Here is a 27,381-nt window from a genome sequence, read left to right as displayed (position 1 = left end):
TTGCCTTGCCCCATCAGAATTAATCTTACATTGATGAAGAAACTACTACAACATGATGACCTACATCAACTGCTAGCAACGCGTCCGAAACAATGGACACAAAACTCTGATCACCATTCATCACGATACAGAAAAGATACACCATGTCTTGGAAAAAGTGAAGAAGGATGAAGAACACCACTGCTGGGAAACTCTTTTTGGATGGTCACCAACAGCAACGGGAGTGTTTAATCTTATGCTTCACCCAGCTGTGAACTCAATAACTCTAAGTTTAATATCGCTACTGCTTATAATTGTATATAAAGGTTTGGTACATGATAAAACAAATAACCAAACTTTGACCACCCAAAACATGCAAATTAACACATAACAAATAGCAGTGCTTCACTCTCTACTTACTGTGGATCTATAAGCACACAAACTATCCATATACTATTTATGGCACAGAGGCAAGAGGTGACCACACCACCACTCTGTGAAGGTAAGATGAATCAACTATAGTCACAGGGCAGCGTGTGGCACTGTGTTCCCCACTGCCCCACATAAGCCATAACCCCCAGTGGGAGTCATGATGGCTGTATCCACCATGTGCTGGACTTTGGGGATGGATGGAAACACGGTAGCCAAGGGGCATCCAGAGCAGTTATCCAAATCTCGTGCTGGCATGCAAATATGACTATAAGTCAATTGTCTTACTCCATAAATGGTGGACAGCCCAGGCCCGTTGAGCTCTCCTGCACAGCGGTAGGCTGCATGCTACAATCTCCCCTTGAGTAGGGACGCCTCACAAAGCCACTCCTCGAGGTTGAGAGATTCCTTGCCCCAACAGATCCTCAGTAAGTGACTAACAGCGCGCTCAACTTTGAAATCTTAGCTAAGTGATGTAAAGGATTGATAGCACATATATAATCCTTGAGATGTAAACTGTTGACCAAGTCCGGGGCTAAGTTTGGATCCAGCCACACCTAGACTCCTCTAAGGGAAGGAGTTTGGAACACAAGGGGGTCCTCTCTGAACCTCCTCACTCAACGGAAGGGTCTCATTGAAAGCTGTGTCTCACCCTGTCCTCTATGTAGTAAACAATCGCATGTACCTGGTCATCAAATCTTGTTAAACCACTGTTGCATTTACCATTCAACTTGGTTAACTCACTGTTTTGTATCAAGAAAGTATATTGTTGCTTCTCTCTTTCGAGTGAGGGGAACTCTCACTCTATCCATGACCCACTGCTTCTGAAGGACTCTAAAATACTAATTTCCACCATTCATGCTTCAGAGAATTTCCTGAGAGTATTTCTCCTGTCAATCCCATTATATAAAGCCTCACGTAACTGAATTTAAAGTCCAGTGATACTTTTTATTGACATTAGTAGTTGTTGTAGATGCTGTTACGTACTTTATACACATGCATTTTATAACCTGTGTATAAAAATACTTCAAAGGCCTTAACAATATTAAGTAACAGAGGTGCAGAGTGCTCCTGAGAGGTAGATGTTTTAGTCACCATTTTGCCAAGACAGACACTTGCACGCAGATGTGAGTAGCCCTATCGTGAGAGCTGCCTCAGCGCAACCGAAGGCTGGTAGCCAGCTGTGCCGAGCACTCAGTGCCTCTAAAACCCCTGGCTGTGTGCCTCTCAGCCAGCCCATGTCAGTACACACTAAACTCAGGCTCCAGCGCACAGCATGCTGCCGCCAGCCACCTTTCACGGGCTTCCACCCCTTTCCAGGACTAGCCCTGAGCCCTGGATGTGGGAGATCCCAGGGGATAAGCTAGGGAGGGCCACGTGCCCTCATGAAGGCCTCAGGGGTACATTTACTTGCCAGATGGACGGGTCCCTTCGTTATATGTCTGGCCCATTAGCTTCCATCTCTCTCAGGGGACAGTGACATGACCTCATGTAACCAGCACTGGGAGGACATAGTGGCCTGGAGTTCTTCCTGGGGACATCTGGCTTCACAGCCCACAGGAGTAAATGAACTCAGGCAGCCTGTGTGGAGAGCGGGGGGAGAGGGGCTGGTAAGTTGCAGGATCACCCTAGGTTTTGGGTTCTTCATGATGTTGGAAGCTCAGAGAGACAAAGTCACTGAGCCTTAATTCATGAGTACAGATTCAGCTGGCAAAAATACAGCCGCTGCAGACTTCCAGCTGTCTCATTCAAATGATCCTACCACCCATCAAAACAACAGCCTTTTAAAAGATAGCCTCATCTAGTTTAATTAGGCAAGCAGCAGTCCCTGATATTCCAAATATTCACAAAGCCCCGCAGCAGGGAGATACCAGGCTGTCCCCGGACAAACACAGGATACGGTAACACCACTCATACACGCAAACCTCCGGTAACATGTTTTCCATCCCCATTCCACACGGGGTTCCACACACCGAAGATAATACATGATTTAAATAGGCTTCTTCCTTCTTAGATAATTTTTATGATAGGTTTGGGGACTGAAATAGTGTTTCATCTGTGGAAAAGAGGCTCACACGCTCGGAGATCTTTTCTAGAGAGCGTAAAGCAGGACGGGCCTTCCGGGCGGGAGCAGCCTCCGGAGCGCCCGGCGTAGGCCGACTCGCGGCACGTCGCTCCGCACCTGCCCGGGCATGGCGGGGTCTCCTGCGGGTTTTAAGAAGGCGCCGTGGCCGGGTGCTCGAGCCGGGCACCCCGAAAGGGAAGGGCGCTCTCGGAAGGACAGCGAGCGTCTCGCCCTGATACAGAACCGGTGTATGATTTTCTCCCCAGACCGCCGCCGTTCCGGCCGCTCCCTGCGTGCCACCACCGAGACTGGCGGCCGGACCCGGCTACAGGCCGGCCTGAGAGGTGCCCTGACTTTTTCATTTTCAAAAATTAAAAAAAAAATAAAACGAAAAGGGTGCCGGGCGGCGCTGGGTCCCGGTTCCCCGGCAAGGGGGCTTCCCGGCGGCCACAGCCCCGCGAGGCCCGGCGGAGGGTCGGTACTGGGGCCTCCCCCGCGGCGGTGGGGTGAGCTGTCCGCCGGGCGGTGCTGCTCCCGGGCCTCCCTGGACAGCTCCCGCCCGCCGCCCCCGCCGGTGCCCGCGGGGCGGGGACAGGCGTGCGCCGCCGCCACCACCCGCCGCCCCCCGGGGCGCGGTCCCCCCTCCGCCGCCCGCGGCCCGCACCGCCTTACCTGCCAGGGCCGCTGCCCGCACGTCCATGCCGCCGGGGGAGCGCGGCGGGGCCGGCAGCACAAAGGGAGCCGCCGCCGCCTCCGCGGCGCCGCGTTGCCGCACGGGCGGGTGAGGGCGGTGCGCCCCGCGGGCGGGGCCCTCCGGCCGTCCCGTCCCGTCCCGTCCCGTCCCGTCCCGCTTCCGCCCCCGCTGCGACGGGAGGGAGCCGGAAACCGGCGCGGCCCCGCCCGGAAGTGACTGATCGGCAGCGGCCGCCATGGCGCCGGCGTCGCGGTCCCGCAGCCCGCCGGCCGCCAGCCCCGACCGCCGCGGCCGCCGCTCCCGCTCCCGGGAACGCAACGGTCTGAAGCGGCCGAGCCACCGGCGGAGCCGCAGCTGGTCCCGCTCCCGGGAGCGTACCCCCAGCGGGCCGCGCTCCGCCGCGCACCACCACCACCACCACCACGGCAAGGCCTGGCCCGAGTACTACGAGAAGGAGAAGGAGGAGATCCTGCGGCAGAGGCGAGCCCCAGCGCGGGGAGGGCAGGGCTGCCGGGCCGCACGGCCCCTCACGGCGCTTCGAGCCCCGGCGGGCCGGTCCCGGGCGGGGGGTGCAGCAACCGGTACCGCCGCAGCCCGGGGAGGCCTGCCGCCGCCTCGCGGGCCGCTGGCTGCCACTCCTCCGTGTGGTAGCTGCCTTAGGCCGTCAGAAGGGGTAACGGATCGCGGGCTTATAGTGTTTGCGTGCCGGGCGTAGCGCGGCAGGCTTCAGCAAAGCTGTTTTCCTTACAGGAGACTGAACGAGCGAGAGAGAATTGGAGAACTGGGGGCACCTGAAGTCTGGGGACTGTCCCCGAAGGTTCCTGACCCCGAGTAAGGCGCATTCCTCCTTCCCTTCCAATTTTTTATGATAGAGATTATGCGTTAGTTTAACTTACAGAAATGTCTTATCCCCATGCTGGTCCCATTGCCACACTTCACGTTGTGTCAGGTCACTTCTGAAGCAATGCAACGAGATTATTACTTTACCTTTGTCGCCAAATAATCCCAACACATCAATTACACAAGATACAATTTGTCATAGATCAGGTGACCTCCATGTTGTGGTTCTGAAAGCTGTTCCCATGCTGCATATTAGCTGTTTAATAGTTTATTGCAAGTATTGACTCAAAATCTGCAGGCATGTGTTTGGTCACATGGGTACCTTTGGTCTTGAACACTACAAAATAGGTTTTTAAATAGCAAACTTTTGTTTTTATTCAGTTCCGATGAACATACACCGGTAGAAGACGAAGAGGCAAAATCTAAGAGTAGTTCTTCAGATTCCAGCTCAGAAGGTATTTTGTTGTGTTTACACAGCTTGTTTCTAAAATGGGGAGCTACCAAAGTCTAGGATCCACTGTTGCTGCTTGCAAGAGGTTCACTGACTTCGACAGGTGGAAGCAAGCGTGGTGGGCTCCAGTTCAAAGGAAAGCGTTGCTTTGAGAAGATCAGGAAATGCATATGGAGCTAGATGATCTTTGTCTGTTCTCTAATGTCATCTTTTAAAAACATTCTAGAGGAGAAAAAGAAAAAGAAGAAGAAAAAGAAGAAGAAAAAGCGCAAGGCATCCAAAAGAAAACGCAGGAAACATTCTGAGGACAGCGACAGTGAGTCGGAGTCTGAGCAGAATTCCAGTGGTAAGAGAAGAGGGTTTTGGCTAATGTGCATGGTGAGAGAGCTCTTCTGCTCCTCTGCACACAAAGCCACGCTTCTGGGTTTTGTTGCACGCTTTTAGTGTTTAGAAGTTATGGAGCTGCAGCATCGATCCAGTACTCTTTTCTTTCACCATCATGCAGTGCCTTGTCCTTGAGTGCTTGCGGTCTGGCCTCAGGAAATAGAATTCCTGATTTTAGCATCCATTGGGCGTCTCATGCCGGAGACATATTCGATATGTTCTCATAGAGAACAATACTGCAGCTAGCTTTCTACTAACACTTTCTCAGTTTTGGCACCTAAACAAATCATGTCTGAGAAGCTGTGAACTAAGGCATTCTGGTGGAGGTAGTTAGCTACTCACAGTGCAGTAAACTGCTTAGTTATAGCTAATCACCTCTTTTTTCATAATAGCTATACTTTTGTTTTTTTCAGATGAAGATAAAAAGAAAAGCAAGAAGAAGAAAAAGAAGAACAGAAAGTAGGTTTCCAGGTTGTTGTCTGTAGTTCTACCTGCTTTTGACTAGAGGGCAGCAGCAGTTTCCTAGCAGGTAGTGAGGAAGGCTGAGCACTCTTGCAATTAGGGCTATAAATGCTGTCAAATAATCTGAATTTGGTGGATTTTCTTTAAATCTACAGAACCATGCAGCATAGAGGACTGGCTGCAAACGTAGGGAGCCACTTTCTAGTGCTATGTGAAAGGCATAACAGCGTATGTATTGTCTTTGTTTTGCTGTAAGGCATTTTTCTATGAAAGAACAGCAATCTATACACAGCCAGCCAGCCTTCCCAGAGGTGGAAGTTGCCTTGAGAAACTAGGGAGTTGAGTATGATTCCAAGCACTTTCTTTCGTCTTAAATTTTGGTAAATGGCATGTCTGTCTGTCACTTTATTGCAGGAAGAAGTATAAGAAAAAGAAAAATAAGAAGAGCAGGAAGGAATCCAGTGATTCAAGTAGTGAAGATTCTGATGATGAAACATTGCAAGGGGAAGATCTCTGGATTGAGAGATCAAGTAGGTGCCCCTGACTTTAAACTTAGATCGAAACTTCTTGGTGTCGTTTTCATGAATTCCTTGTTAGGTGTTGCTCTGATAACAAAGAACAACGAACACAATATTAATTTTCCTCATTATTTGATTGTTGCAGAAAATACAGAAGCTGATAGCTTGATTGGACCAGAAGCTCCCAAAACTCATGCATCTCAGGATGATAGGCCTTTGAAGTGAGTAGCCAGCTCTAACAGTACTTTGAGCAAATCAGGTAAATTAAGCCTGAAGGTTACTGTTCAGAAGGGCTGTTAGAACAATATGGCATGCATTGGAGAGATATGCAGTGCCAGAAGCTCACAGACAGAAGTTGTATTGGTGCTAGCCTTCACCCTGGCCTGAATTGAGGTAGAAGAGTCTGGTTTATGCTCTTTAGCCTTGATTCCTAGAAAAATCATTTGTTAGACACCTTCATTCTAATGCCGTGCAGTATTGTGACTTTATAGTGCCTTCATTACCGTGTAATCAGAATGGGTTCAACTGGCAATTTAAGACGTTGTTGCTAGTTTTAGCCAGAAGGAAGAAACAGGCCAATATGTGGGAAAGAACAAGAAAGTGCTTAAATATGCAGCTGTAGCAAGCCGTGAACAGGGAGCTGATTGAAATCACTGCTTTTCTTTTTAAGCTACGGACATGCCCTCTTGCCTGGTGAAGGTGCAGCAATGGCAGAGTATGTAAAAGCAGGAAAACGTATACCCCGGAGAGGTGAAATCGGCTTGACCAGTGAAGAGATTGCGTCGTTTGAGAGCTCCGGTTATGTCATGAGTGGCAGCAGGTATGGTTTTGATGATGGTAATGGTTCAGTGAAATTTTCAAGAGCTGCTTCCTCTGTCGGCCAATTGGAAGACAGCTTCTGAGCTCTAGTTGAAAGCATGGAAGAGAAGGTGCTCTGTGCTTGCAATAATCTATGCTAACCTCCCTATTGCCATAGAGAGATGGTGAGCTTTTTAAGGACACTTTCTCCTCAGGAGCAAAAGTTCCTTCCAGGTATTATGCTTTGAATTATCTTGTATTTCTAATGAGGAGATGCTTGTGTCAGGCAGCTCAAAACTGGTGTGCTTGGACAGCAGTGGTGATGTGCCGGCTCTTCAGTAGGAGATGAAGTGTGAGAGCTTGGCTGCATTTTTTTTTCCTCTATGAGTCCAATAGGCATTTCACTTAAATCTTGGTGAGCCAGCAGCTGACAACCTGGGGGTAGGCAGAGCTTCCAGCTGGCTGCCTGGGAGCAGACACCCCCAGAAGTCAGTTTCTATCGCTGCCATGCTCCTTCCTGGGAAGGTTTGTGTGCAGTTTGGATTCTCTAGCATATAGGTATCTTTATTTATAAGCCCCTCAAGACGTTGAGGTCAGTTAATGGATGGAAGCTGTGATGGGTCATTACGTGCCTCTGCCCGTGCTGATGTACACGATGTTCTTCTCTGCAGACATCGCCGAATGGAAGCTGTGCGTCTGCGTAAGGAGAACCAGATCTACAGCGCAGATGAAAAGAGAGCTCTGGCATCCTTCAACCAGGAAGAGAGGAGGAAACGAGAGAATAAGATCCTTGCAAGCTTTCGAGAGATGGTCTACAGAAAGACTAAGGGCAAAGAAGAAAAATAACTCCTTATTTGAACTGTACAGTGTAGATTTTACCAAGCAGCAGCTAACCGGTTCCAGTCGTGATTTGAAAAAGGCTGCGAATGCTGCAGTGCCTTTCACTCAACAGGGCCAAGCCTCAGGAGTGGGTTACTTGGATCAAGGAAACAGAGTGACTTTTGTCAGATTTTCTTCGATGATTTGTTCACTGTCTACAAGGAGTCCCAGTGAAGTGAAAAGCTATGAGGCAGGGAAGGCCGGAACAGGCAGGGAAGATTGGAGGTGGCAATGTTCTGTGCTCGCTTTGAATCAGACAAGCAGGACAATTCTATGGGAGGGCTTTGCCTGATGCTGATAAGTGTGATTTTTTTCCATTTATTTTGATCAATGAGAGTAGACTGACCATCAGAAGCAAGCTACTAGTAACAGTCGCAAAAATAAAGGAACTCCTAACTTCCTGTTTAAGATCTAAGACTGTCCACTGAAGTATTTTTTCAAAAGTCTCCTAGATTTTATTTTTTTCTCAAAACAGTTGCATTTGGTTTGTGGTTCAAACTAGACTTGTAAATAGAAATGAGCTTGTAATTTAATACAGATGGGCGTTAGTTACTTCAAAGCAAGCAGGTCACAACCGGGATATAAAGTAGCAGTAATTGGAGGATCTGATCTTCAGTCCACCAAAGCCCATGGTGAAGAACAAAGTTGCTTGCTTCTTTTTCTCCTATGTTATACATAGGTATCAGAGCAGTGGGGTGCAGTGATTGGAACCCCTGGATGTACATAGGTGGTAACAAGGATGTATCTTTCAATTTATTTGAAAATTTTTTTGTCTATGGAAGTGTTCTAGATTAAAACCTTATTTTAACTCCTGTGGTATTTTAATTTGGTCTGTTTCAGAGGTATTACGTGGCTCTCTTCAAACTCTGTGCTCAGAGGCCTCCTCCAGGTAGTGCTTCTGTGATGGTTATCTTTGATTCAACTGCATGTTTCCAAACATGCCCCCTTTAGCCACCACCTTCTCAAATGCTTTTAAAAACAAAGTGTTTTCTAGAGGTTTTTTTTTTGTTCCCCTAAACCAATGTGGTGTCGTGTTGGCAGTAGAGAGGTCTTGTATGTTTGTATGAAGAAAATAAAAGTCCTATAACATTTGCCCTGGAGTTCTGCAGACCTGGTGTTCGCAAACAGCAAGTCCAGCCCAGCTGCCTCTTCCTGTTCACACTCTGGAACCTGGTTCTGTCCTGCTGTACCCGCCCACACCTGCAAGGCACCCTCATGTGAAGCCAGCTGCCAGGTCAGCCGTAGTTGATTTGGCACAGATTTAATGCTTTTTATGTATCCACAAAGTAGAAGTTCTAATGAGGAAGCTTCATTCGTTCTTCATTGTGTTTATTTGATTCTCCACAAAATATCAACAGAGCATTGGTGATGGTGAATTGGAGCCATTCATTGGAAAGTGAGTCTGTCCGTGAGGATTATTTTATTTTCAGTGATGTCCTTAAGCGACTTCTCTCTAAACTTGACACTGTTCTGGCCTGGAGGCTGGAATAAAAAGAGGGTAAGTTATAAGAATAATATTATGGTATTGAATCTAATTTTGGCCAGCTGAGGGCTGGCCTTTATTTGCAGTGCAAGCCTATCTTCTGAAAAAAAGATGACCACCACCTAGACCTGTGTAAATCCAGGATTTTATACATGGTTCTGTAGATTGAAATCTTCATTATGGAGAAGGCAGGTGCTCATCGGGTAGCTATCCATGCTCATGGTGGAGTGAAGCTCATGATAAGCAGGGTCATTTGGTCTTGTGCAGCAAGATTTTGACAGCTTCTTCAACCTCTCTGCTATAATAGCAAACTTATTTACATCAAGCTCTCTGTTTTTGGCATGGAAAAGCTTGCTAGAACCTCCTGAGGTGTCTTAGCAATGGAAGAGTAATAACATTTACCTGTGAATCAGCCTGCTGGCCTCCAGAGTGAAGAATACCTCCACAGGCAAGGTCTGCAAGAGAGGAGAGGGCAGAATTCACATACAGGACCTCAAAAAGCAGACGTTTTGTTTAGGTGAGAGCTGCAATCTACTTCTTCAAAAACAACCTGTGTATTTGTATGTTTCTGATATGGATTAGAAGACTTGCGGTTTAAAGCCTCTGTGAGTATTCTCTTGTGAAGGCAAAGACTCAGATGTTATAATTTTAAGCTTGTGCTAGGGTGTAAGATTTCTGACCAGCGGCTATGAGCTGTTGTGCTGGTTTTGCCTGAGACAGAGTTAATTTTCTTCACAGTAGCTAGTATGGGGCTGGTTTCTGGATTTGTGCTGGAAACAGTGTTGATGGCACAGGGATGTTTTCGTTCCAGCTGAGCGGGGCTTGCGCAGACCCAAGGCCTTTTCTGCCCCTCACCCCACCCCACCAGCAAGGGGCTGGGGGTACGCAAGGAGCTGGGAGGGGACATGGCCAGGACAGCTGACCCCAACTGACCCCAGGGATGTCCCATACCATATGACATCATGTTCAGCATGTAAAGCTCGGGGGGATGTTAGCAGGAGGGTCGCTGTGCAGGGACTGGCTGGGTGTCAGTAACTCAGTGGTAAGAAGTTTGCATTTGCATCGCTTGTCTGTCTTAGTTTTTATTTTTCTCTCTCCTGGTTATTTTTTTTCCTTATAATTTGTTATTATTTCTTTTTTTAATTATTACTGTTTTTATCTCAACCCATGAGTTTACTCACTTTTACATTTGCAATTCTCTCCCCCATCCCACCAGGGCTGGGTAAGTGAGTGAGCGGCTGCATGGAGCTTAGCTGCCAGCTGGGGTTAGATGACAACATCTGTGGGCTGCTACTTGGGGATCCATAGCCAGTAAGTAGGAAAACTAAGGTTCAGTATGAGTAAGCATAGGTTCTGGAGGTAAAAAGTCTACTCAGCGCAATTTTTTTTTCTCTTAAGCTGCATCATATTACTGTACAGGTGACAGATTTCAGGCTGATCTAGAAAGGGGTTCTGAGGCAGCATGAAGAGCAGCAGGCCAGTCTCCTGAGCCTACTCGCCTCCGCTCAGCCCCACTTTCAGCTGCCCAGAGCGATTGCTGTTGCTTGGGAGGGGAAGATGGTATGAGCAGGAAAGCAGATGTGGGATCCTGCCAGATTCTCTGTCATGTTTCTGCCAGTCTCCACAATTTGGGAACTAAACCAGCCTCTGGCTCTGTGCTCAGCCAAATACAGACTCAGCCCAGCCCATTACACAGGGGCGCTGTAGGCTCTGAACACCAGCGCCAGTGACACAGAGCCCTTCAGAGGGAAAGGACCACTACATGAGAGAGGCCAGAGATATTTTTCAGATCACAGGATGCTGAATTCCCAGTTGCCGCTCTTCCAGGATGACAAGGGGCTGTTACAAGGGTTCAGCTACAGGAGGAATAAATGAGGGAAGTGTAGGTCCTAGTCCTTGTGGTCTGATAGAGATGCTTACTGCTTGAAGGTGAAAGGAGGTAGTGAGAGTGATGGGAAGCTGGTTTAGGTTTGTATGAGATGGGAGAATGAATATCAACAGGTAACACCGCAGAGTGAGAGCGAGCTGTGGAACTTTGCTCGTTGGCACACTCTGTTCTGTGTTTCTTAGGGGAGTTTTCCTCATTTGGTTTCATCCCCTCAGTAGCAAAACTGGGAAGAGCAACTGCAGCAGAGGTGTCTGCTTTGAAAGACAGGTGGGAGAAAAGAGCCCTGAGGACCCTGGTGTGGGAGTTATGCCAAGACATGGGAAAGCATTTGAGGGCAGGAAAATGGCTTAGCAGCTGAGGGGAAGGCCTTGTGCTGGAACCGCTGGGGAGGCAAGTCTTGGCGGGCAGACCCCTGGAGAGCTCTGTGTGATTGACAGATGAGGCCCACTCAGTTTTTGCATCTCATGCAACAGAGGAAGCTTCTTCCAGCTGCTGCTCAGGACACGCTGAGCAGGCAAGCACAGCCCGAGGCATGGTGTCAAAGAGAAAAGGCCTCTTCTGAGCCCAAAAATTCTCCATGGAGACATGCTCACCTGGGCAGGATGAGCCTCACAAGAGCTGTTCAGGGCCCCTTGTTTTTTGGAAGGATTACAGCAAACCTTGCCTAAAGCAGCCCCAGTTTGCTTTTCAGCTGTCTGTGTAGTTTGGGGGAGGTGCTCGAGGCCAGTGTGAGCCCTGGAAGCCTGTCTCCTCCTCTGCTTCCTGTCCTGATCTCCACATCTTTTCCCTCTCATATTTCTTGTCCTCCTGATCCTCTCTTCCTGCTAGTTATTCTGTCTCTTCAGCCAGCGCTGTAGCTGACTAACCGGGGGTAAGTGCTTTGGGCTGGTATTTCATTGATTCCCAAGCTCTTTTCAGCCCTTTGGAAAACTGGGACCTCACTAAGCTTGTCAGAGCCAAACCCTAGGCTGACCACATCTAGAAAGCACGAGCAGCTGGACCACTTAATCTAAACACAATGTCAGAGGGTCTCAACACAGAGAAGTGTCAGACGTATCTGTCCCTGCTTAGTGACACAGGTTATGAGTTACGGTTCAGGACTACTGATAGACCATAGGAAATGTTTTATCCCAACCCAAATAATCAGCAGAGGAATACAGAGGCAAATTTCTGTGTCTGACCTTGCTGTTATTCGTGTTGATGTAAATCCAGAAGAATTCTGTTTATGTCAGTGTATTTTCTTTTTCTGCAATATTATTACTTTTTCAATAGGGCTACAAGCAAATAGAATTATGTTACAGAGACACTCGTGCAGAGCAGAGAAGCAGACTTGATTACAGTCAGCAGAAAACTACTTCTAGTGCTGCTGGGCATCCTCAGCTCTCGCTGCTGTGGAATAGTGAAAGGGTATTTTGCTGCTGGCCCAGCTGCTCTTTCAGTACTCTGTCCAGCTGAGTAAGCTTAACTTTCCAGTCACAGGACTGGAAATTTCTCAGGTATTTCTCTGATTTAGGTGACTGTGCACCTTGTTCACTCTATGTGGTTATTTGTGGTTGTTCCATACCCTGTGCCTCAGTGAATCAGTGTTAATTGTATTGACGCAAGATGTGCATTTCCCTCTCCCATTTGCCATACATTGACAAGCAGACAAGTAAAAGTCATTGCCTGTAGTGGATTTAGGAAGAAGCAGAAGGTTTTGGCTGTATTGTAAGTTAAAACTGCTGAGTATTACTGTGCTGGGAGGGAAGAATCGCAAGCTGCAGGAGGTGAGACTGGCTATTTGTGCAGGCTGCTGCACCATCAGCAGGGTTGCTACAGGGAACTACAGGTCAGCAGAAGTTGGTGTAAAAATAGGATCTGTCCTGCTGTGTTTCTGCATTTCACTAGTACTTATTATTACTGATGCATCCATAAAGGTAGGTTTGTGGTAGTCCTCTTGGCATTCCTTTTCTCTCACAGACACCTTGCGCGCGTATATCAAGTGCATAAAGTGAGGAAAACAAATCTGTCCAAAGCTTATATGCAACTGTAGTGGGTTTGCGAGGCAAGGTTTTGGTAGTGGGAGGCTGCAGGAGTGGCTTCTATGAGAGGATGCCAGAAGCTTCCCCCATGTCTGATAGAGCCAGTGCCAGCCAGCTCCAAGACAGACCCGCCACTGGCCAAGGCTGAACCCATCAGCCACTGTGGTAGCACCTCTGGGATAACGTATTTAAGAAGAGGGGGGAAAAAATGCAGTGGAACAGCAGCAGAGAGAGGGGTGAGAATATGTCAGAGGACCAACCCTGCAGACACCAAGGTCAGTGAAGAAGGAGGGAAAGGAGCAGAGATTCCCCTGCAGCTTGTGATGAAGACCAGGGTGAGGCAGGCTGCCCCCCTGCAGCCCATGGAGGTTAATGGCAGAGCAGATACCCACCTGCAGCCTGTGGAGGACCCCACACCAGAGCAGGTGGATGCCCAAAGGAGGCTGTGACCCTGTGGGAAGCCCATGCTGGAGCCGGCTCCTGGTAGGACCTGTGGCCCCGTGGGGAGAGGAGCCAATGCTGGAACAGGTTTGCTGGCAGGACTTGTGACTCCGTGGGCAACCCACGCAGTAGCAGTCTGTTCCTGAAGGGCTGCACCCTGTGGAAGGGACCCACAGCTGGAGCAGTTCCTGAAGAACTGCAGCCTGCAGGAAGGGCTCATGTTGGAGTAGTTCATGGGAGGACTGTCTCCTGTGGGATGGACCCCACACTGGAGCAGGGGAAGAGCGTGAGGAGTCCTTCCCCTAGGGAGGAAGGAGCTGCAGAGACAGCATGGATGGACTGACTACAACCCCTACTCCCCATCCCCCTGCACAGCTGGCCAGGGAGGTGGTAGGAAAAAAAAAAAGGGGGAGCGTAGTTGAGCCCAGGAAGAAGGGAGGGGTGAGGGGAAGGTGTTTTTAATATTTGGTTTTATTTCTCATTACCCTACTCTGATTTGATTTGCAATAAATTCATTTCCCCAAGTGGAGTCTGTTTTGCCTGTGACAGTAATTGCTGAGTGACCTCCCTGTCCTTATCTCAACCCATGAGCCTTTAATCTTATTTTCTCTCCCCGTCCAGCTGAGGAGGGGGAGTGATAGAGCAGCTTTGGTGGGCAGCTGGCATCCAGCCAGGGTCAACGCACCACAGCAACACAGATACAAGGGTTGAATACATGTATACCTTTATTAATGAGTTAGATCATTTTATATCGGTATGTGGATTCTTCAAAGTGCTGCCACCTTAGTCTATGTTCTCCAGACCCTGAAAAATAAAAAGTAACAGCTGTATCTGCACCATTCTCATCACTGACTTGCAAGAGGGCATAGTTGAAATTGCAGGTTTTCAAACTATGCTTAAGTACTGAAGTCCTAATTAAAAAAGAATTAAAATGCACATCCCTGCAGGCAGGCCAGGTGTAGAGGGAGCTCCTGACAGCTCCAAGAGTGACTCATGCCCACCGCAGAGGCCATGGGAGCCTCCAGCCCAGAGCTTGGGGGTGGTGGAGGGGGGCACAGCACCCAGCTCCCACTTCCCTCCGGGCGGTCCCTGCCCCAAGCACCTGCCTTGGAGACGTAGTACTTGTTGACACCCGACAGCCGCCTGTCTCTTTCCATCAGGGTCCACTGGTAGGGATAGCGGGCGATCCTCTTCTCCTGTGGGTGTGCACAGGGCTGCGTATTATGGCTTGGGGAAGGCATCTCAGGGGGATGGGGGGCCGAGGAAAGGGGGGGGGGGCCGGGAGGAAAGGGATCCAGGAGGAGGGATCTCAGACAGATGGGGGCCTGGGGGGGAAAAAAGGGGGCCCGGGAAGGAAGGGATCCAGCGGAAAGTAGGGGGAAGGGGCTCCCCGGGGGAGGGATCTCAGAAGGATGGAGGACCGGGGGAAGGGAAGGGGGGCCTGGTAGGGAAGGTATCCCAGGGGGAAGGGGATCCCCGGGGTGTCCCGGGCCGCGGGCGAGGCCGCCGGGGCGGTGCGGGGGGGGGGTGGTGGGTGTCGGTCCGGTCGCCCCGCCCTGCGCTGACCTTGCCGCCGTTGCACCGGCGGTGCATGTAGATGGTGGAGAGGCCGGGAATGGCGAGGCAGATGCCCATGATGGCCATGCCGGGCAGGATCTCGTACCACATCCTGCCGGTGCCGCCGTGCCCTGCCCTGCCCGGACCGCCGCACCGGGCCGCCTGCGGGCACTCCCGCCCTGCCCCGCGCGCCTTCCCGCCCTGCCCCGCGCCCCGCCGCCACTCACCGCCCAGGCAGGCCCGGAACGGGACCGGCGGGAGGCGGGTGGAGACAGCGCCGCTGGGGCGCCGCGCCCCGGTAGTGCCGAGGCGGGAAATGGTGCCGTGGTCGCGCCCGGGCGCCGGGGGCTGATCTCGCCGGGCACCGGTATCGCCGGGGCCCACTCGTCCCGCAGGACGCCGGGAACTGTAGTCCGGCGGGGCCCGGGGCATGCCGGGAACTGTAGTCCAGCGGGGCCCGGGGCGGGGAGGCCCCGGCCGAGGGCGCGGTTCGTGGCCCTTTAAGGCGCAGTCGCGCGAGAGGCGCGGCGGCGCGCGGCGCTGTCCTGTGGCCCGGGATGAAGGAGGACAAGGAAAACGCCAGGCCCAAGGAGCGGCGGGGGCCCGCTGCTGGGTCGGGGGCCCTGCTGGGGACCGGCACCGGGACTGGGACCGGCACGGATGGCAGGGGCGGCGGCGCCGAGCTCGACCGCCTGGAGCGACCTAAGGACAAGAAGGAGACGCTCAGCAAGGTGGGGCCTTGCGTGCCGCTCGGTGCGGGCCCCACGGTAACGGGCCCGGCGCGGGAAGGGGGCCGGGGAGGGGGCGGTGGCGGCGGGAGCGGCCCCCCCGCCCCCTTCCCTCCCGCCGCCGCGCCGCCCTGACCGCCGCCGCCGTGCCGCAGGTGGTGATCCGCCGGCTCCCGCCCAGCCTGACCAAGGAGCAACTGGAGGAGCATCTCCAGCCCCTGCCCGAGCACGACTACTTCGAGTTCTTCGCCAACGACTCCAGGTACGGCCGCCGGACCGACCCCCCGGGCGGCTCTCGGAGCCCCCGCTGCCGCCAGCCGGGCCCGAGGGGCGTCAGCCTCCCTCTCTCCCTCTTCTCTTCCCGCAGCTTGTACCCGCACATGTTCTCCAGAGCCTACATCAACTTTAAAAACCAGGAAGACATAGTCCTCTTCAGGGATCGCTTTGACGGCTATGTTTTCGTTGACCACAAAGGCAAGCGATGAGCACTCGGCTGTGCGGTTGCGGTTACGTCCTTCCTGCCACGCACGGCGTGCTGGTTGAGTCTTAGAGGGACGGTGTGAGCAGCCTCGCGTGCCACTTGTGATTTGTTTGGGTTTAGTGCCTTAAATCAACGTCATGTGGCATTCCATGATGCGCAAGCCTTTTTCTTTGTTCTTTGAAAACTAATCTAAATTGATTTTTGTATATTTCTAAATTGATTTTATATATTACGTGTAAAGCCCAGCTAAGCGTACATTGAGGTAGCGGTGGTATTGATATAAAACTAACTGCGGCGTTACTGAGATTAATACTTGCGTTGTCGTACTCAAGTATAACGTCTGAAAAGCAAAGTAAGTAGGTGGTGTCGCTGTCCAAGCTAACCAAAGCGGATGTTTGTGATGCCACCCTCTGCCACTCCCCTCGCCTGTTCTGTACGCTTCTAACAATGTGACTTATTTTTTGGCCAGTCTTTAATTCCAGTTATTACTTGTTCCAACTTAAAACTGAGCGAGTCTCTTGATTCAGTAAAGGAGCTGTTTGTTCCTTGCAGTCTTAAGTTGTGAAAGTGCTCTCTGGAGACATTAATTTGTAGGAAACAAATATTTTAATTCATTGGTTAAACATCAAAATGTTTAGTTGCTGCTAGCCTTTTTTCTGAATACGCATTAGGTATTCAGTACATGTCGTGTTTTTAAGCTTCGTACCTCAAAATGCTTATGTTGGGTAGCACTAAAAGTTGTTAGTCTGTCATCGATAGACCTTAAAGCTTTTGCTAAATATGCAAATTTAAAGAGTGTTCCTGTTGGCTTCAGTAGGCCCAGGGTTTCACCTTGAACTCTGTTTCGAGTACATGCGTTTTACGTTTTATCCAGCTGGGTGTTTTATGTGAGACAAAGCTCTGTCCATGAGATTCCCCCTCATTTAGGAGAGTTGCATGACAAGGTTCTAATAACACCTAGGTCTTTGAAATAAGCTGGCTTGCCGAGTAACAGCACGCTGTATGTGCCATACCCAACAGCAATATTGGATTTATGCAGCCATAAACGTAGCATTCGTGTCAGAAAATAAAACTGGTTGCATTTTATTGTATTTTGCCAAAAATTGAGATTTGCCTCAGTTGCCTTATCTTAAAATATTCTCTTCTACTTCACAGTGAACACACAGTCTATAGGACGAGGATACTGTGTGGTGTAGCTGAGGTGGCTGAACTGACAGCTCTGGGCATTCTTGCATCTAGTGTTTCCTTGTTGCAAGTCTGTGAATTTACTCTTTTGTTGACATAGCGAGAGTGTTTAGTTCATTAATTCTGCTGTCTTTAAATGTTTGTGGTTTGTGTTTTTTTTTTTTAATAGCTTTCAAAATACAAGAGTTTTCTTATGCTGTCTAAGTAGTCTCTTCTAGTATTGCATGTTTCTTGTGAGGCTTATCTTCCTGCTTTAGACATGGACAATGTAGTCTTATTTTACATCTGTTTCATCATCTATTTTAATGTATTTTTTTCCCTTCTTAATAGGTCAGGAATATGCTGCCATAGTTGAGTTTGCACCTTTCCAGAAAGCTGCAAAAAAGAAGAGTAAGAAAAAGGATGCCAAAACTGGAACTATCGAAGATGGTATTACAGCTAGCTAGTTCACTTTGCATGTGTCAACTTCAAAGTCCTAGCAGTACTTTGAATACAGTGTTTTTACTGTGACGCTGTAGTTTATCAATGGAATGTTTGCGTATTTATGTGTGAAGCTTATTAGCACTGCTGTGTCAGCTGCAAATCTATTAAATACGGTTGTCCTAGACAAACATAATGCAGCAGCTCATTTTGAGAGCTGCCAACTTATGAAAAGATGATATATAAACAACACAAGTTATGTAAATCTAACCCAGACTTCCAGCAGTGCACAATGCAAATTCTTTTCATGCTACAGTATACCTCTTTCTTCCCTTTTTTTTCTTTCTCTTCCCGCCCCCCCCCCCCCCCCCCCCCCGCCCTTTTCCCCCTCCCCTGTAGATCCAGAGTACAAGAAATTTTTGGAAAGTTACAGTGCAGATGATGAGAAATTAACCTCCACTCCTGAAACTTTGCTGGAGGAAATAGAGGCAAGAAACAAAGAGCTAATAGGTATGGAAATCTATGTACTATAGTTACATTTCTTTGTGCTCTAGGAAAATGTATGTGGTGTAATTTGAAGCTGTGATTTCTCAACCTTGAGGAGACTGAATTCTTTTGTGTGCTTGCTTGGTGTTTGTTAAACCTTTAGGCTAATATTATTCAGTGTATTTTGTTTTGCTGTCATGCTCTAAATTCTTCTCTAGGTTTAAGTTTTATATGATAACCTTCTTTCCTGTTTTAAGCTGCTAGTCAAATGTTTGTTAGCCAGATTAGGCTGTGGAGTGGCTGCCTTTCAGTGAGATGCAGTGGTGTTTAATGCAGAATGCTGTGAGCAGTGATGTTTTGTACAGGCTCAAGTTATGTGGTTGGGTAAAATACCATAAAAATGACCAGAGGACTCTCTTTCTAAGCATGTTGCATGTACCTCTTTCAAAGTGAGAGAATCTGGGAAAAGCCTAATGCAGACTGAATATCCTTTTACAGATAGGTGTGCTGGATATCATATTAGTGTCCTAAAGAAGTTTATAGAATCCTAATACTTGCCACTGTTCAGGGGTAGGGTTGGAACACTTGTTTCGCTGCAGCGTTGTGGTATGTGAGAGGAGATAGGCTGGATAATCCGTAGGGCTTCTTCATTTCACATACAGTTTTGTTGTAGGTCTTGTAGTATTGGATAAGGCAAATTGTTCACATTTGTTTTTATATGTTCTCTAGCTAAAAAGACTACTCCTTTATTGAACTTCTTGAAAAATAAGCAGGTAAGACTTATCTGCAGAATATTCTTGCTTGCAAGTACAACTTGCTCATTTAAAGCATGGGGGCGTATATTGCAATGTGCATATTGATGTGTTTCTGCCCTTTCTTTTGAAGAAGCTTTTGACCCAACTTCCTTGTTAACATCTGGTTCACGTGTTTTGAACTACTAGAACGGTGGCCTTTGTAGGAATGGTGGTGCTTTCTGTGTATTCTGGTCACAGCTAAACACCTCTGTGGCACTGCCAAACCAGATTCCATTTTAATGTGTTCGTTTAATGCTGTTATGGCTGAGGTCCTTGAGGATGATCTTTCTCCTAGAACGTGCTCTTGCTTTAACATTTCTTAGTAGGGGAGGAGATCACAAATGGGGCAGATCTAATTAAAACTAGAATGATAAATGCTGAGGCTAGTGTTGTGTTTGGGTTTTTTAAGACAGTATAAACCAAGGTTTATGAGTGAGGGGAAAAAAAAAATTAAATGCTGCTGTAACGTGTTCAGGTTCACAACAGAACAGCAGAGATGACGGGACTTTTTTTTTATTTGTATTATGATAGGGATCAGGTTTGAGGTGAGTTATTTGGTGATGAAATACTTTATCACTTTGGCAGGGCTTAAAGGGGTGTTTTCTAGTGTGGAAATAGACTATTTCTCTTTGCTTTTACACACACAGAGACTGAGAGAAGAAAAAAGAGAGGAGAGGAGGAGGAGAGAATTGGAAAGAAAAAGACAAAGGGAAGAGGAAAGAAGAAAATGGAAAGAGGAGGAGAGAAGGAAGAGAAAAGAAGCAGAAAAACTGAAGAAAGTAGACAGATGCCCAGAAAAAGAAAGAGACAGATCAAAAGAAGAACCAAAGATTAAGGTCTAGAACAGTTCTTTATTATAAGCTGTTACACTCCCTTCCCCCTGTTATTTGTATATCAGTCTCTCAAAATGTGTTTTGAGTATTGTGTGAAGAATCACGTGAGTTTGATGTTAGTAAATTACCACTCTTTTGTAATATTCAATATTAGGCATTGTAAAGGTTTACACGCTGTAATGCTGCATAGTAATATTTAAAGCTTTTGTCATGTGACTGTTGTACATGCTGTGGTAAACAGAACCGTGAATTCACTATGGAATGGAGACTAATTTTAAGCTTTCTACAATGGCCTGTTTTAGGAGAAAAATCCTAGTCTGCTGTGTGGATTATGCTTACTCATACACTCCAGCTTTTAGAAATACTACGATTTGCAGTAACGTTAATGTTCATTTCTTACTGGACTACGGTTCCTTTGATGCAATTTCGGTGTTGTGCCAGACAATATGTATTAGAGTTGAGCTTTTTAGTTGAGACTTCTGTTTTCTTTGTAGCTACTTAAGAAGCCTGAAAAAGATGAAAAAGACTTGGAGAAAAAAGAAAAATCCAAGAAACTGGAAAAAGAGGCTCTGAGGGAGGAAAAAATTGCGAGTAGTGCATCTGCCAAACGATCTGATGGGGAGACAAAAGAAGAGAAGGCGAAAAAGTATTCTAGTACTTGCTATAAATATATATATGTATATATACCTTGTTTCCTGATCATACTGAGGCTTAGGCAGTTCTGCCGTGACAATGCTTTGAAATTCCTTTCAAATTATTTTTCTGATAGAAGGCATGGGATGTGTTCTCTGTGGCAGCACCCATCCCCGTGATTACAGAAAGCTGTGTGAATTACCTGACAATTCTTCACCAGTGGACAAATTTTAATGATTTTACACCTCACTGTAGGAACTCCGCAAAAGAAGCCCAGGTGTAGGTGACCTACAACAGGCTGCGAGAGCTGTCCTTGCAACAAGAGAATTATAACCATGGCAAGAGGCAAGGTGTACTCCAGTTACTAGTCCCTTTAAGTCTTATAAAAGGTCAAAGTGGAAAGTGTCATTCTCAACAGCTCCGTGATCTGTGCAAGGTTCAGTTCTGCCATGGGAGAGGTAGAGATGAGACAGAGAAATCTAGGTGTTTTTCCAAAACCAGGTGAGACTTGGCCAGCTACGTGAGTAGGAAGCTAGGAAATGCTAGCAGTCAGTGTCATCTCTGGTTATCGTGCATGACTCAGGTTATTACAGCTTCCCAAAAGCTCCCTAGAACCTACCAGTCTGTCTGCTTCGTATTGCAAATTTACACCAGTCTTACATTGATCTCCCAGCTCTGTCTGATGAATCTTTTGAGCTTAATTTTCAGTTTTGTTTTCATACAGATCAGAAGATGAGTGTGTAAAGGACTACAGGGACCGAGATAGAGATTTTGAAAGAGACAGAGAATATGAGAGAGCACAGAGGGAGAAACTGAGGCGCCAAGAAGAGGAGCGTCGGAGGCAGAAAGAGCGCTTTGAGAAAGAGAAGGTTTTTAGAAGAAAAGAGGAAGAGGTGAAAAAGGAGAGAGACTTACTCAGAGAAAAGGGAAAGAAAAGTGATCTTACAGACTTTACCAGCAGCACGGACAAATCTGAGAAAGTAACCAAAGAGGATAAAAAAGAGGATACAATTAAAAGGGATCGTATCAGAAACAAGGTGCTGGATTTCTTTAAATTCATGTGTTGATTCATAGGACCAGTTTGTGGGTTTTAGGGTAAAAGCACTTTAAGGAAAGAACCATGTGGTTTCTCTGTTGAAACTTCTCCCTGGTCTGGTAACAAAACTCCGCCGCTGCTAGAAAGCTTGCATCTTTGTCCACTAAGCTTTGCTAAACTGTTTGTGGTATTTCTTGTTGCTGTATAAGAGTTAAGCCAGGATACCACAGGCTAAATTGTAAAGACACTGATCCCTTTCGCTTGCTGCCTTATGCCATGGGCTGTGTCTTTAAGGTGTTGGTAGACCGCCAGTAATCTGCCTGTAGTATCTCTGCTGATGCTATACATGTCTGAAAATACATATCGAAGTGGGAGAGTGATCAAACAGGTTCCTGTAAAACAGGGACAAGACTGCTACATGCAGAATATAGCAGGCGATCTCCTGTAGACTTGGGAAATAACATCTTGAGTTTAATTTTATATACTCTGCAAATCTGGTTTCACAGCATCAGTGTGCAAGTTTTCAATGTCACTTAAGGCATTTTTGGGTACAAATGAAACTCAAGGTTTTGAGGAAGCTTTGAAGTTGACCTTTGTTCTGAGAGAGGGTGAGCTGTACTCGTCTCAAGAGGAAAATCTTTACAAATACCTCAAAGGAAACTCTTTACAAGTAATTTTAACTGTGCGGTGTTCTTTGTGGCTTGAACAGGGGGATGTTGCCTTACAACAGAGACAACCTTGATTTGAGACAGTTGAATTTACATGGCCACCATGGTGGAATAATTTAACTCAGAACACCTTGAAAAGTTTGAATTGGAGCCATTTCTGGTATCACGTGATGCCATAATAACCATGATAGCATGGGGCTATGAAAGAGTCTAAATAGTTTTGATTTATTTCAGGATCGTCCAGCAATGCAGCTGTACCAGCCAGGAGCGCGAAGCCGAAGCAGATTGTGTCAGTATGAAGACAGTGCTGCAAAGCCCACAGATCAGGGTGCGGATAAGAAACAGGAGGGTGAGACCAGTAATATGAAGGAAGAGGAGTGACTAGCACGGAAGCCTTATGTGTTCTGACTGTGCAGCCAAAGAGCATGTACTACGCAATCCAGAAGTGCCTTCGAATCGAAGAAGGAACAAAGGAAGAAAAGGGGGCATTGTGCTGTTGGATGTTTCTGGTTAAAGAACCTCAGTTGTAGATTCGGAATTTGAAATGTTCTCACATTGTATTTTCAGTTATTTGAATTTATTTTCCCAGCATCTAACTACAACAGAGAAGAGAATTTTTGCAAAGTAGAAAGACTTTATGGCCTTAAGTGTGATAATAAATGAGTCATGCGGTCAGGAGGAGATGACAGCTGGATCAAAAGCCAGAGCTTTACTGTAAAGCCATAGGAGCCAGTGTTTGATGTGCTTAAACAGAGTGAGCTTGAAGTTGCCTGGAGTTAATGCAGGTGTTGCTGTGTTGTGTGGTGCCCCTGCTGAGACAGTGATAGCTCAGTCATGTCTGTCTAGCGCTGAGGCAGTTGCGCAGGCTGGGCTTGGTGAGGTACAGGTGAGCAGGAACCCTCTGGCATGCAGAGAGGAGAGCATCTGGCATGGCAGTAATAACATTAGGGAGGGAGAGACCTTCCTCTTCAGTGGCTCGCTGGATAAAGTAACTGAGTTGGAGTGTATGAATAAGCTGGCTTAATACTGGAATGCTTCTTGACAAATTCTTATGTAAAGTCTACCTATGTTGAAATGCTTATTTTTAATCAAATGTCGCTGGTTTGAGCATCCTGTTCTCTTCCAAAATTCTTCTGTCTTAGAGTCTGAAATGTTTCCACTCCTGCCCTCTTGGTACTGCTTCATCTTCCCTCATAACTAGAAGGATTGTTTTACAGCCCAGAACGAGACTTCACCAGTAGCAGCTCCTCCTAAGCTAGCGAATTTTAGCCATAGCTGCTTTTTTTTGTACTAAACTCAAATAAACTGGCAGAAACTCGCGCCGCCGCCGTCCCTCACTGCGCCGGGGCGGGCCCGCCGGGCCCCCAGGGGGCGCTGTGGCCGCCGGGCCCCTCCACTCCGTCTCTCTCGCCGCTTCCCCCCGCCCCTTCCGCCTCTTCCGCCGCCGCCATCGCCGGGACGCCGGGCAGCTCCGCGCCATGGTGAGAGCATCGGCAGCCATCCGCCGACCTGCCGCGACACCCCGAGCCCTCTCCCCGCCGCGGGCTAGCTCGGGATTCCCGGCAGGCGGGGTGGCGGGCGGGAGGGCCCCGGGTGCAACTTTGCTGTTCCCCGCCTCGCCGAGGCCTTGCGGGGCGGGGCCGGGGCCAGGGCCTTGCTCTGTGGGGGCTCCGCGGCGGGGCCGGCCCGGGCCTGGCGGAGATGCTCTCCGCCGGCTGCGAGCCGGGGTCGCCGTGTGGGACTAACGGCTGCTCTCTCTTCCAGTCCTCCCACAAGACGTTCAAGATCAAACGCTTCCTTGCGAAGAAGCAGAAGCAGAACCGGCCTATCCCGCAATGGATTCGCATGAAAACGGGCAATAAGATCAGGTAACAAGGTTGGCCGTTGCTCTCTGAGGAGCTGCGGCGCTGGCTCTGCATCAGGCTGCGTGTGCCACGCGGACTGAAGTCAGAAGCTGGTTGTGTAAAAGCGTTTACGCAAACAAAAGCTCAGTGTTATGGCCGTGAATACCGTACAAGTGTACTAGTGCAGATACACAGCTCCACCGGCTGCTGTCGGCCCCTTGTGTTTTCCCGAGGCAGCGTGGTGCTTCCATGCCATTCCTCTCTGTAGTAGTTCAGTTCGTTCCAGTGCTCTGCAAGTATCTACAGCTTTCAGTGATGATGCATTGAAATTGAAAGCCTGAACTGCAGGTGTGGATAACTTATTCCAGAATTTGTGCCCTGGTAACCTCTCTGCTCCTCACGTTCCCCTTCCCACACCTTTCCCCTCTCTCCTGGCTGTGCTCTGAGTCCCTGCATTCTCAAGGAACGGTGCCTTACTGAGTGTGGCTGTTCAGGGACACAGAAGGTGGTGCATAAGGGAGCAAAAGGCTTTTTGGGTGTATGGGAGGTAAAACTGATAGCATAAAATCCTTAGCACGTGACTGCAGAATTGATTTGCAACAGTTCTTTTTTGTGTGCCTACAGTGTTTGTTTTCAAGCACTGTATTTGGGAAAATGCAGTGAGAGTGTGCTGTGTAATACCAGGTAAATGCGAGGCGTGCAGAAGGTGGCGCATGTCTGAGCACTCTGGTTTAAAAGCCTCAACCAACACAGTTCAGTCACACGTGTTGTGCAGCTAGCTTTCTACCTCATCTACTCCCTTGTCTAGACTTTTTAAGGAAACAGGGTTCTTTCTCCCAGATAGTTTTTGTCCTAAGTAGTTAGGAGACTGGTGGTGGCTGGCTCAGGCAGTGAAACAGTGCAGAATTGTCAGGTTCTGTTCCTGTTACTTCTCCTAACTTGTTTCTTTGTAGGAAAAATCCATGTTGTGTGCTTCAGACTGTATTCTTGTCTTCCAGATACCAATTTACAACAGGGTTCTGTTTTAGCTAAATTGCAGTACTTTGGACTACTCTGTCATGGGGCAAAATCATTGTCTTGCAGCCCTTGGGTACCTCCATCCTCAGTTTTATCCAAACCATGTGCTAAAGCAGGCTGCAATTACAGTGCTTCATTCTGTGGGAGCACTGCCATTTTCCTGCTGAGAGTAACTCTGTTAATGCTGTTTTTGGTTTCGCCTATACAATGGTGAAACCATTCGTTCTTAACATATACAAGTGCATACTCATAAATGAGTATACTTTCCTGGGAGAGGCCCTTTTCCATATGCTGCTGTGCTTTCATATTTTGGACAAAAATAATATTTTTTTGTGTTGGGCTATGGACTACATTCCAAGAGGCAGTTTTCATTGTTGTTGGACGATCGATACAAGATCACGGGTCTTGCCTCCAAAAGAGGAGGTAGGGTATCCACATGCCAGTGCTGGTGCATCTCTGCAGGCATCTTTCTCCCTTTGAGTTTTAGATTCTGTTGCAGTTATGTGCCAGTTGGTTAGTGAATGAGGAAAGTAAAAAAAAAAAAAGGTGGAAATTAAAAAAAAAAAAAGAACACGGCTAATTATTGGTGATAGCTTGCCGCTATAGCACATAAGGAAGATTTCAGTCTGTTACTATTGAGCTAATTCAAGGTGACTTCCATCTGCTTGGATCTCCAAATACATATGTGCGCTTTGCTAACTCATGCTGCTTTTGTCTTAGGTACAACTCCAAAAGGAGACACTGGAGAAGGACCAAACTGGGCTTGTAAGAGAGACAGTCTCCTGGGAACTCTAATAACACTTGTCTTTATGCGTCAGATCGATATACCCTGGACGCTGCTCGGCGACCCCCAAGTGATCCCTTCCATAGTATCAGACTGCAATCCCCAATTTGTGTGTGTGTGGTTTTTTTATAAGCTAGTCTGGGCTATTGATGTTAACTGGGAAAATCTTGAAGTAATTTGCATCTGAAACATGAAGACTGTGTTCTATTAGTGTTCTTGCTTTCAGAGATCATTATTAGTATTGACAGTGTACAGGCTTACTAATAAATATGGACCTGAAGGACTTGGTTGAAATTATTTCACATATATATGGTGGTATAGTAACAGAATAAAAGCTAATGTTGTTATTAATATAATCTCACTTGGCATGAGAAACCTTGTCAGCTCTTTTCAGAAGGGATAGGCCGTGTCTTCCCTTTCACTTACTGTAAACCTTTGAGAACAAAGTGTATCAATTTTTTAAAGAAAAGGGGTGAAAATCAGAACTGATTTTAGAGGAGTTAATTTGGAGAAAATCTTTTACTAGACAAACTGCAATAGTTAAAAAAATCAAGCATTTTAGAGGCAGGTTAGAAAAAGGCGAACCTCAGTTTGTGTAGCCACGCTGGTCTATGGATCATAAACTCTGTAGTGTCAGCCTCTTACTACTTAACCCCACAGAAGACACTGGATTATATTTCTGGTAGATTTTTGAAATATTACTTTAAAAAGTAAGCAGCATTGTCAGAATTTGCTCCTGTTTAGCCACTAGATGCATTCTATGGGGCTGGAAAGCAAAGCACGCTGAAAATGCTCCTCTGGTGTAAGGTGGCTTCCCGCCTGAGGTGCGCTGTGGTAGGTGAGGGGGATCCAAACTGACAAAACCTTCTGCTAAGCCAAGTTGCTGTCCCATTACTGCCCTCTCTTACGTTACGCTTACATGTTGGATGTGTGTGTGTTCCCTGTGGCTGCCTTCTGTCACGGCTGCAGGCTCTCGATGCCACTGTTCTCTCCCACATGACCCTTCTGAACATCCAGGGTGGGCTGCATGAAGTGTGGCTACACCTGTTGGTCAGTCAGATAGCCTTTTTTTTTAATTAACGGAAGAGTGTCTGAACTGCAAGTGAATGATGGCACTACGGTACTGGGCAAATGCTGAAATGTTACATTCCCCCCAGAAGTACTATAGAAATACTTGCCCAGGGAGCGAGAACACAGAGCTGAGAGTAGACAGTGATACTTGATACCGAGGCTACCCATCCTGCGCCTGAGCACTGTACGGGCCAGGCTGCCCCTGAAGACCAGCCTGTACTATCTGCCGGTGGCCCCTGGGGAGCCTTGCGCCTGTGGTAAGCCGAGGGTGGCAGCTGCTTACTCGGGGTGGGTCTGGCCCCTGCTCTTGGTGGGAGGTGGGGCAGGGCAGCCCTCCAAGCCCACAGTTAACATCCTGGCTGGCAAGCAGGTGCGGCGGAGTATCAGTTGAAAGAAAGTTTCGCTTAGGAGGGAGGAACAGGAAGAATACAGCAAGGGCAGCGGGTCGATTTGTCTCCTACAAAATGCAATACTCTTGCAGACTGTAGTATGTAATGTCTGCACGTTCCCCA

General features: G+C 48.0%; 5 protein-coding genes and 1 non-coding gene across 7 annotated transcripts in view; 4 read left to right on the top strand and 2 right to left on the bottom strand.

Annotated features, from left to right (window-relative positions):
* The window catches only part of ZBTB33 (zinc finger and BTB domain containing 33), a 28,598-nt gene extending 25,194 nt beyond the window's left edge, over positions 1–3,404 (bottom strand). For both annotated transcript variants that reach the window (XR_012662752.1, XM_075107133.1), the window contains exon 1: positions 3,146–3,404. Coding sequence is in view for 1 of the 2 variants with exons in the window: in XM_075107133.1 (XP_074963234.1) it covers positions 3,146–3,404 (259 nt within the window). In the remaining variant the exon portion in view is untranslated. The remainder of the gene's footprint in view (positions 1–3,145) is intronic.
* Positions 3,403–8,591, top strand: NKAP (NFKB activating protein). Its single transcript, XM_075107138.1, has 9 exons — positions 3,403–3,647; positions 3,918–3,998; positions 4,389–4,462; positions 4,685–4,804; positions 5,256–5,301; positions 5,719–5,834; positions 5,968–6,043; positions 6,493–6,642; positions 7,292–8,591. Exons 1-9 carry the CDS (start codon positions 3,403–3,405, stop codon positions 7,464–7,466), a joined length of 1,083 nt encoding a protein of 360 aa, XP_074963239.1. The 3' UTR covers positions 7,467–8,591.
* Positions 8,592–14,039: 5,448 nt separating this feature from the next.
* On the bottom strand, positions 14,040–15,089 carry NDUFA1 (NADH:ubiquinone oxidoreductase subunit A1). The gene is made up of 3 exons (XM_075107149.1): positions 14,899–15,089; positions 14,439–14,528; positions 14,040–14,136 (listed from the first exon to the last, which is right to left on the bottom strand). Exons 1-3 carry the CDS (start codon positions 14,998–15,000, stop codon positions 14,116–14,118), a joined length of 213 nt encoding a protein of 70 aa, XP_074963250.1. The 5' UTR covers positions 15,001–15,089; the 3' UTR covers positions 14,040–14,115.
* Positions 15,090–15,368: 279 nt separating this feature from the next.
* On the top strand, positions 15,369–23,473 carry UPF3B (UPF3B regulator of nonsense mediated mRNA decay). Its single transcript, XM_075107148.1, has 10 exons — positions 15,369–15,620; positions 15,773–15,879; positions 15,985–16,091; positions 17,614–17,712; positions 18,103–18,213; positions 18,919–18,962; positions 19,631–19,819; positions 20,311–20,462; positions 21,174–21,486; positions 22,388–23,473. The coding sequence occupies exons 1-10, from the start codon at positions 15,447–15,449 to the stop codon at positions 22,532–22,534; spliced, it is 1,443 nt and encodes a 480-aa protein (XP_074963249.1). The 5' UTR covers positions 15,369–15,446; the 3' UTR covers positions 22,535–23,473.
* Positions 23,474–23,503: 30 nt separating this feature from the next.
* Positions 23,504–26,081, top strand: RPL39 (ribosomal protein L39). The gene is made up of 3 exons (XM_075107150.1): positions 23,504–23,634; positions 23,918–24,021; positions 25,735–26,081. Exons 1-3 carry the CDS (start codon positions 23,632–23,634, stop codon positions 25,781–25,783), a joined length of 156 nt encoding a protein of 51 aa, XP_074963251.1. The 5' UTR covers positions 23,504–23,631; the 3' UTR covers positions 25,784–26,081.
* LOC142063461 (small nucleolar RNA SNORA69) lies at positions 25,124–25,255 on the top strand. Its single transcript, XR_012662774.1, has one exon. It is a non-coding gene; the product is annotated as a small nucleolar RNA SNORA69 (small nucleolar RNA).
* Positions 26,082–27,381: the final 1,300 nt, after the last annotated feature.

This window comes from Phalacrocorax aristotelis, chromosome 11, assembly GCF_949628215.1.
Source record: "Phalacrocorax aristotelis chromosome 11, bGulAri2.1, whole genome shotgun sequence".
In the NCBI taxonomy this organism is placed as follows: domain Eukaryota; kingdom Metazoa; phylum Chordata; class Aves; order Suliformes; family Phalacrocoracidae; genus Phalacrocorax; species Phalacrocorax aristotelis.
Note: the sequence above shows the minus strand (reverse complement) of the source record. Positions and strands in the feature narration are given on the sequence as shown.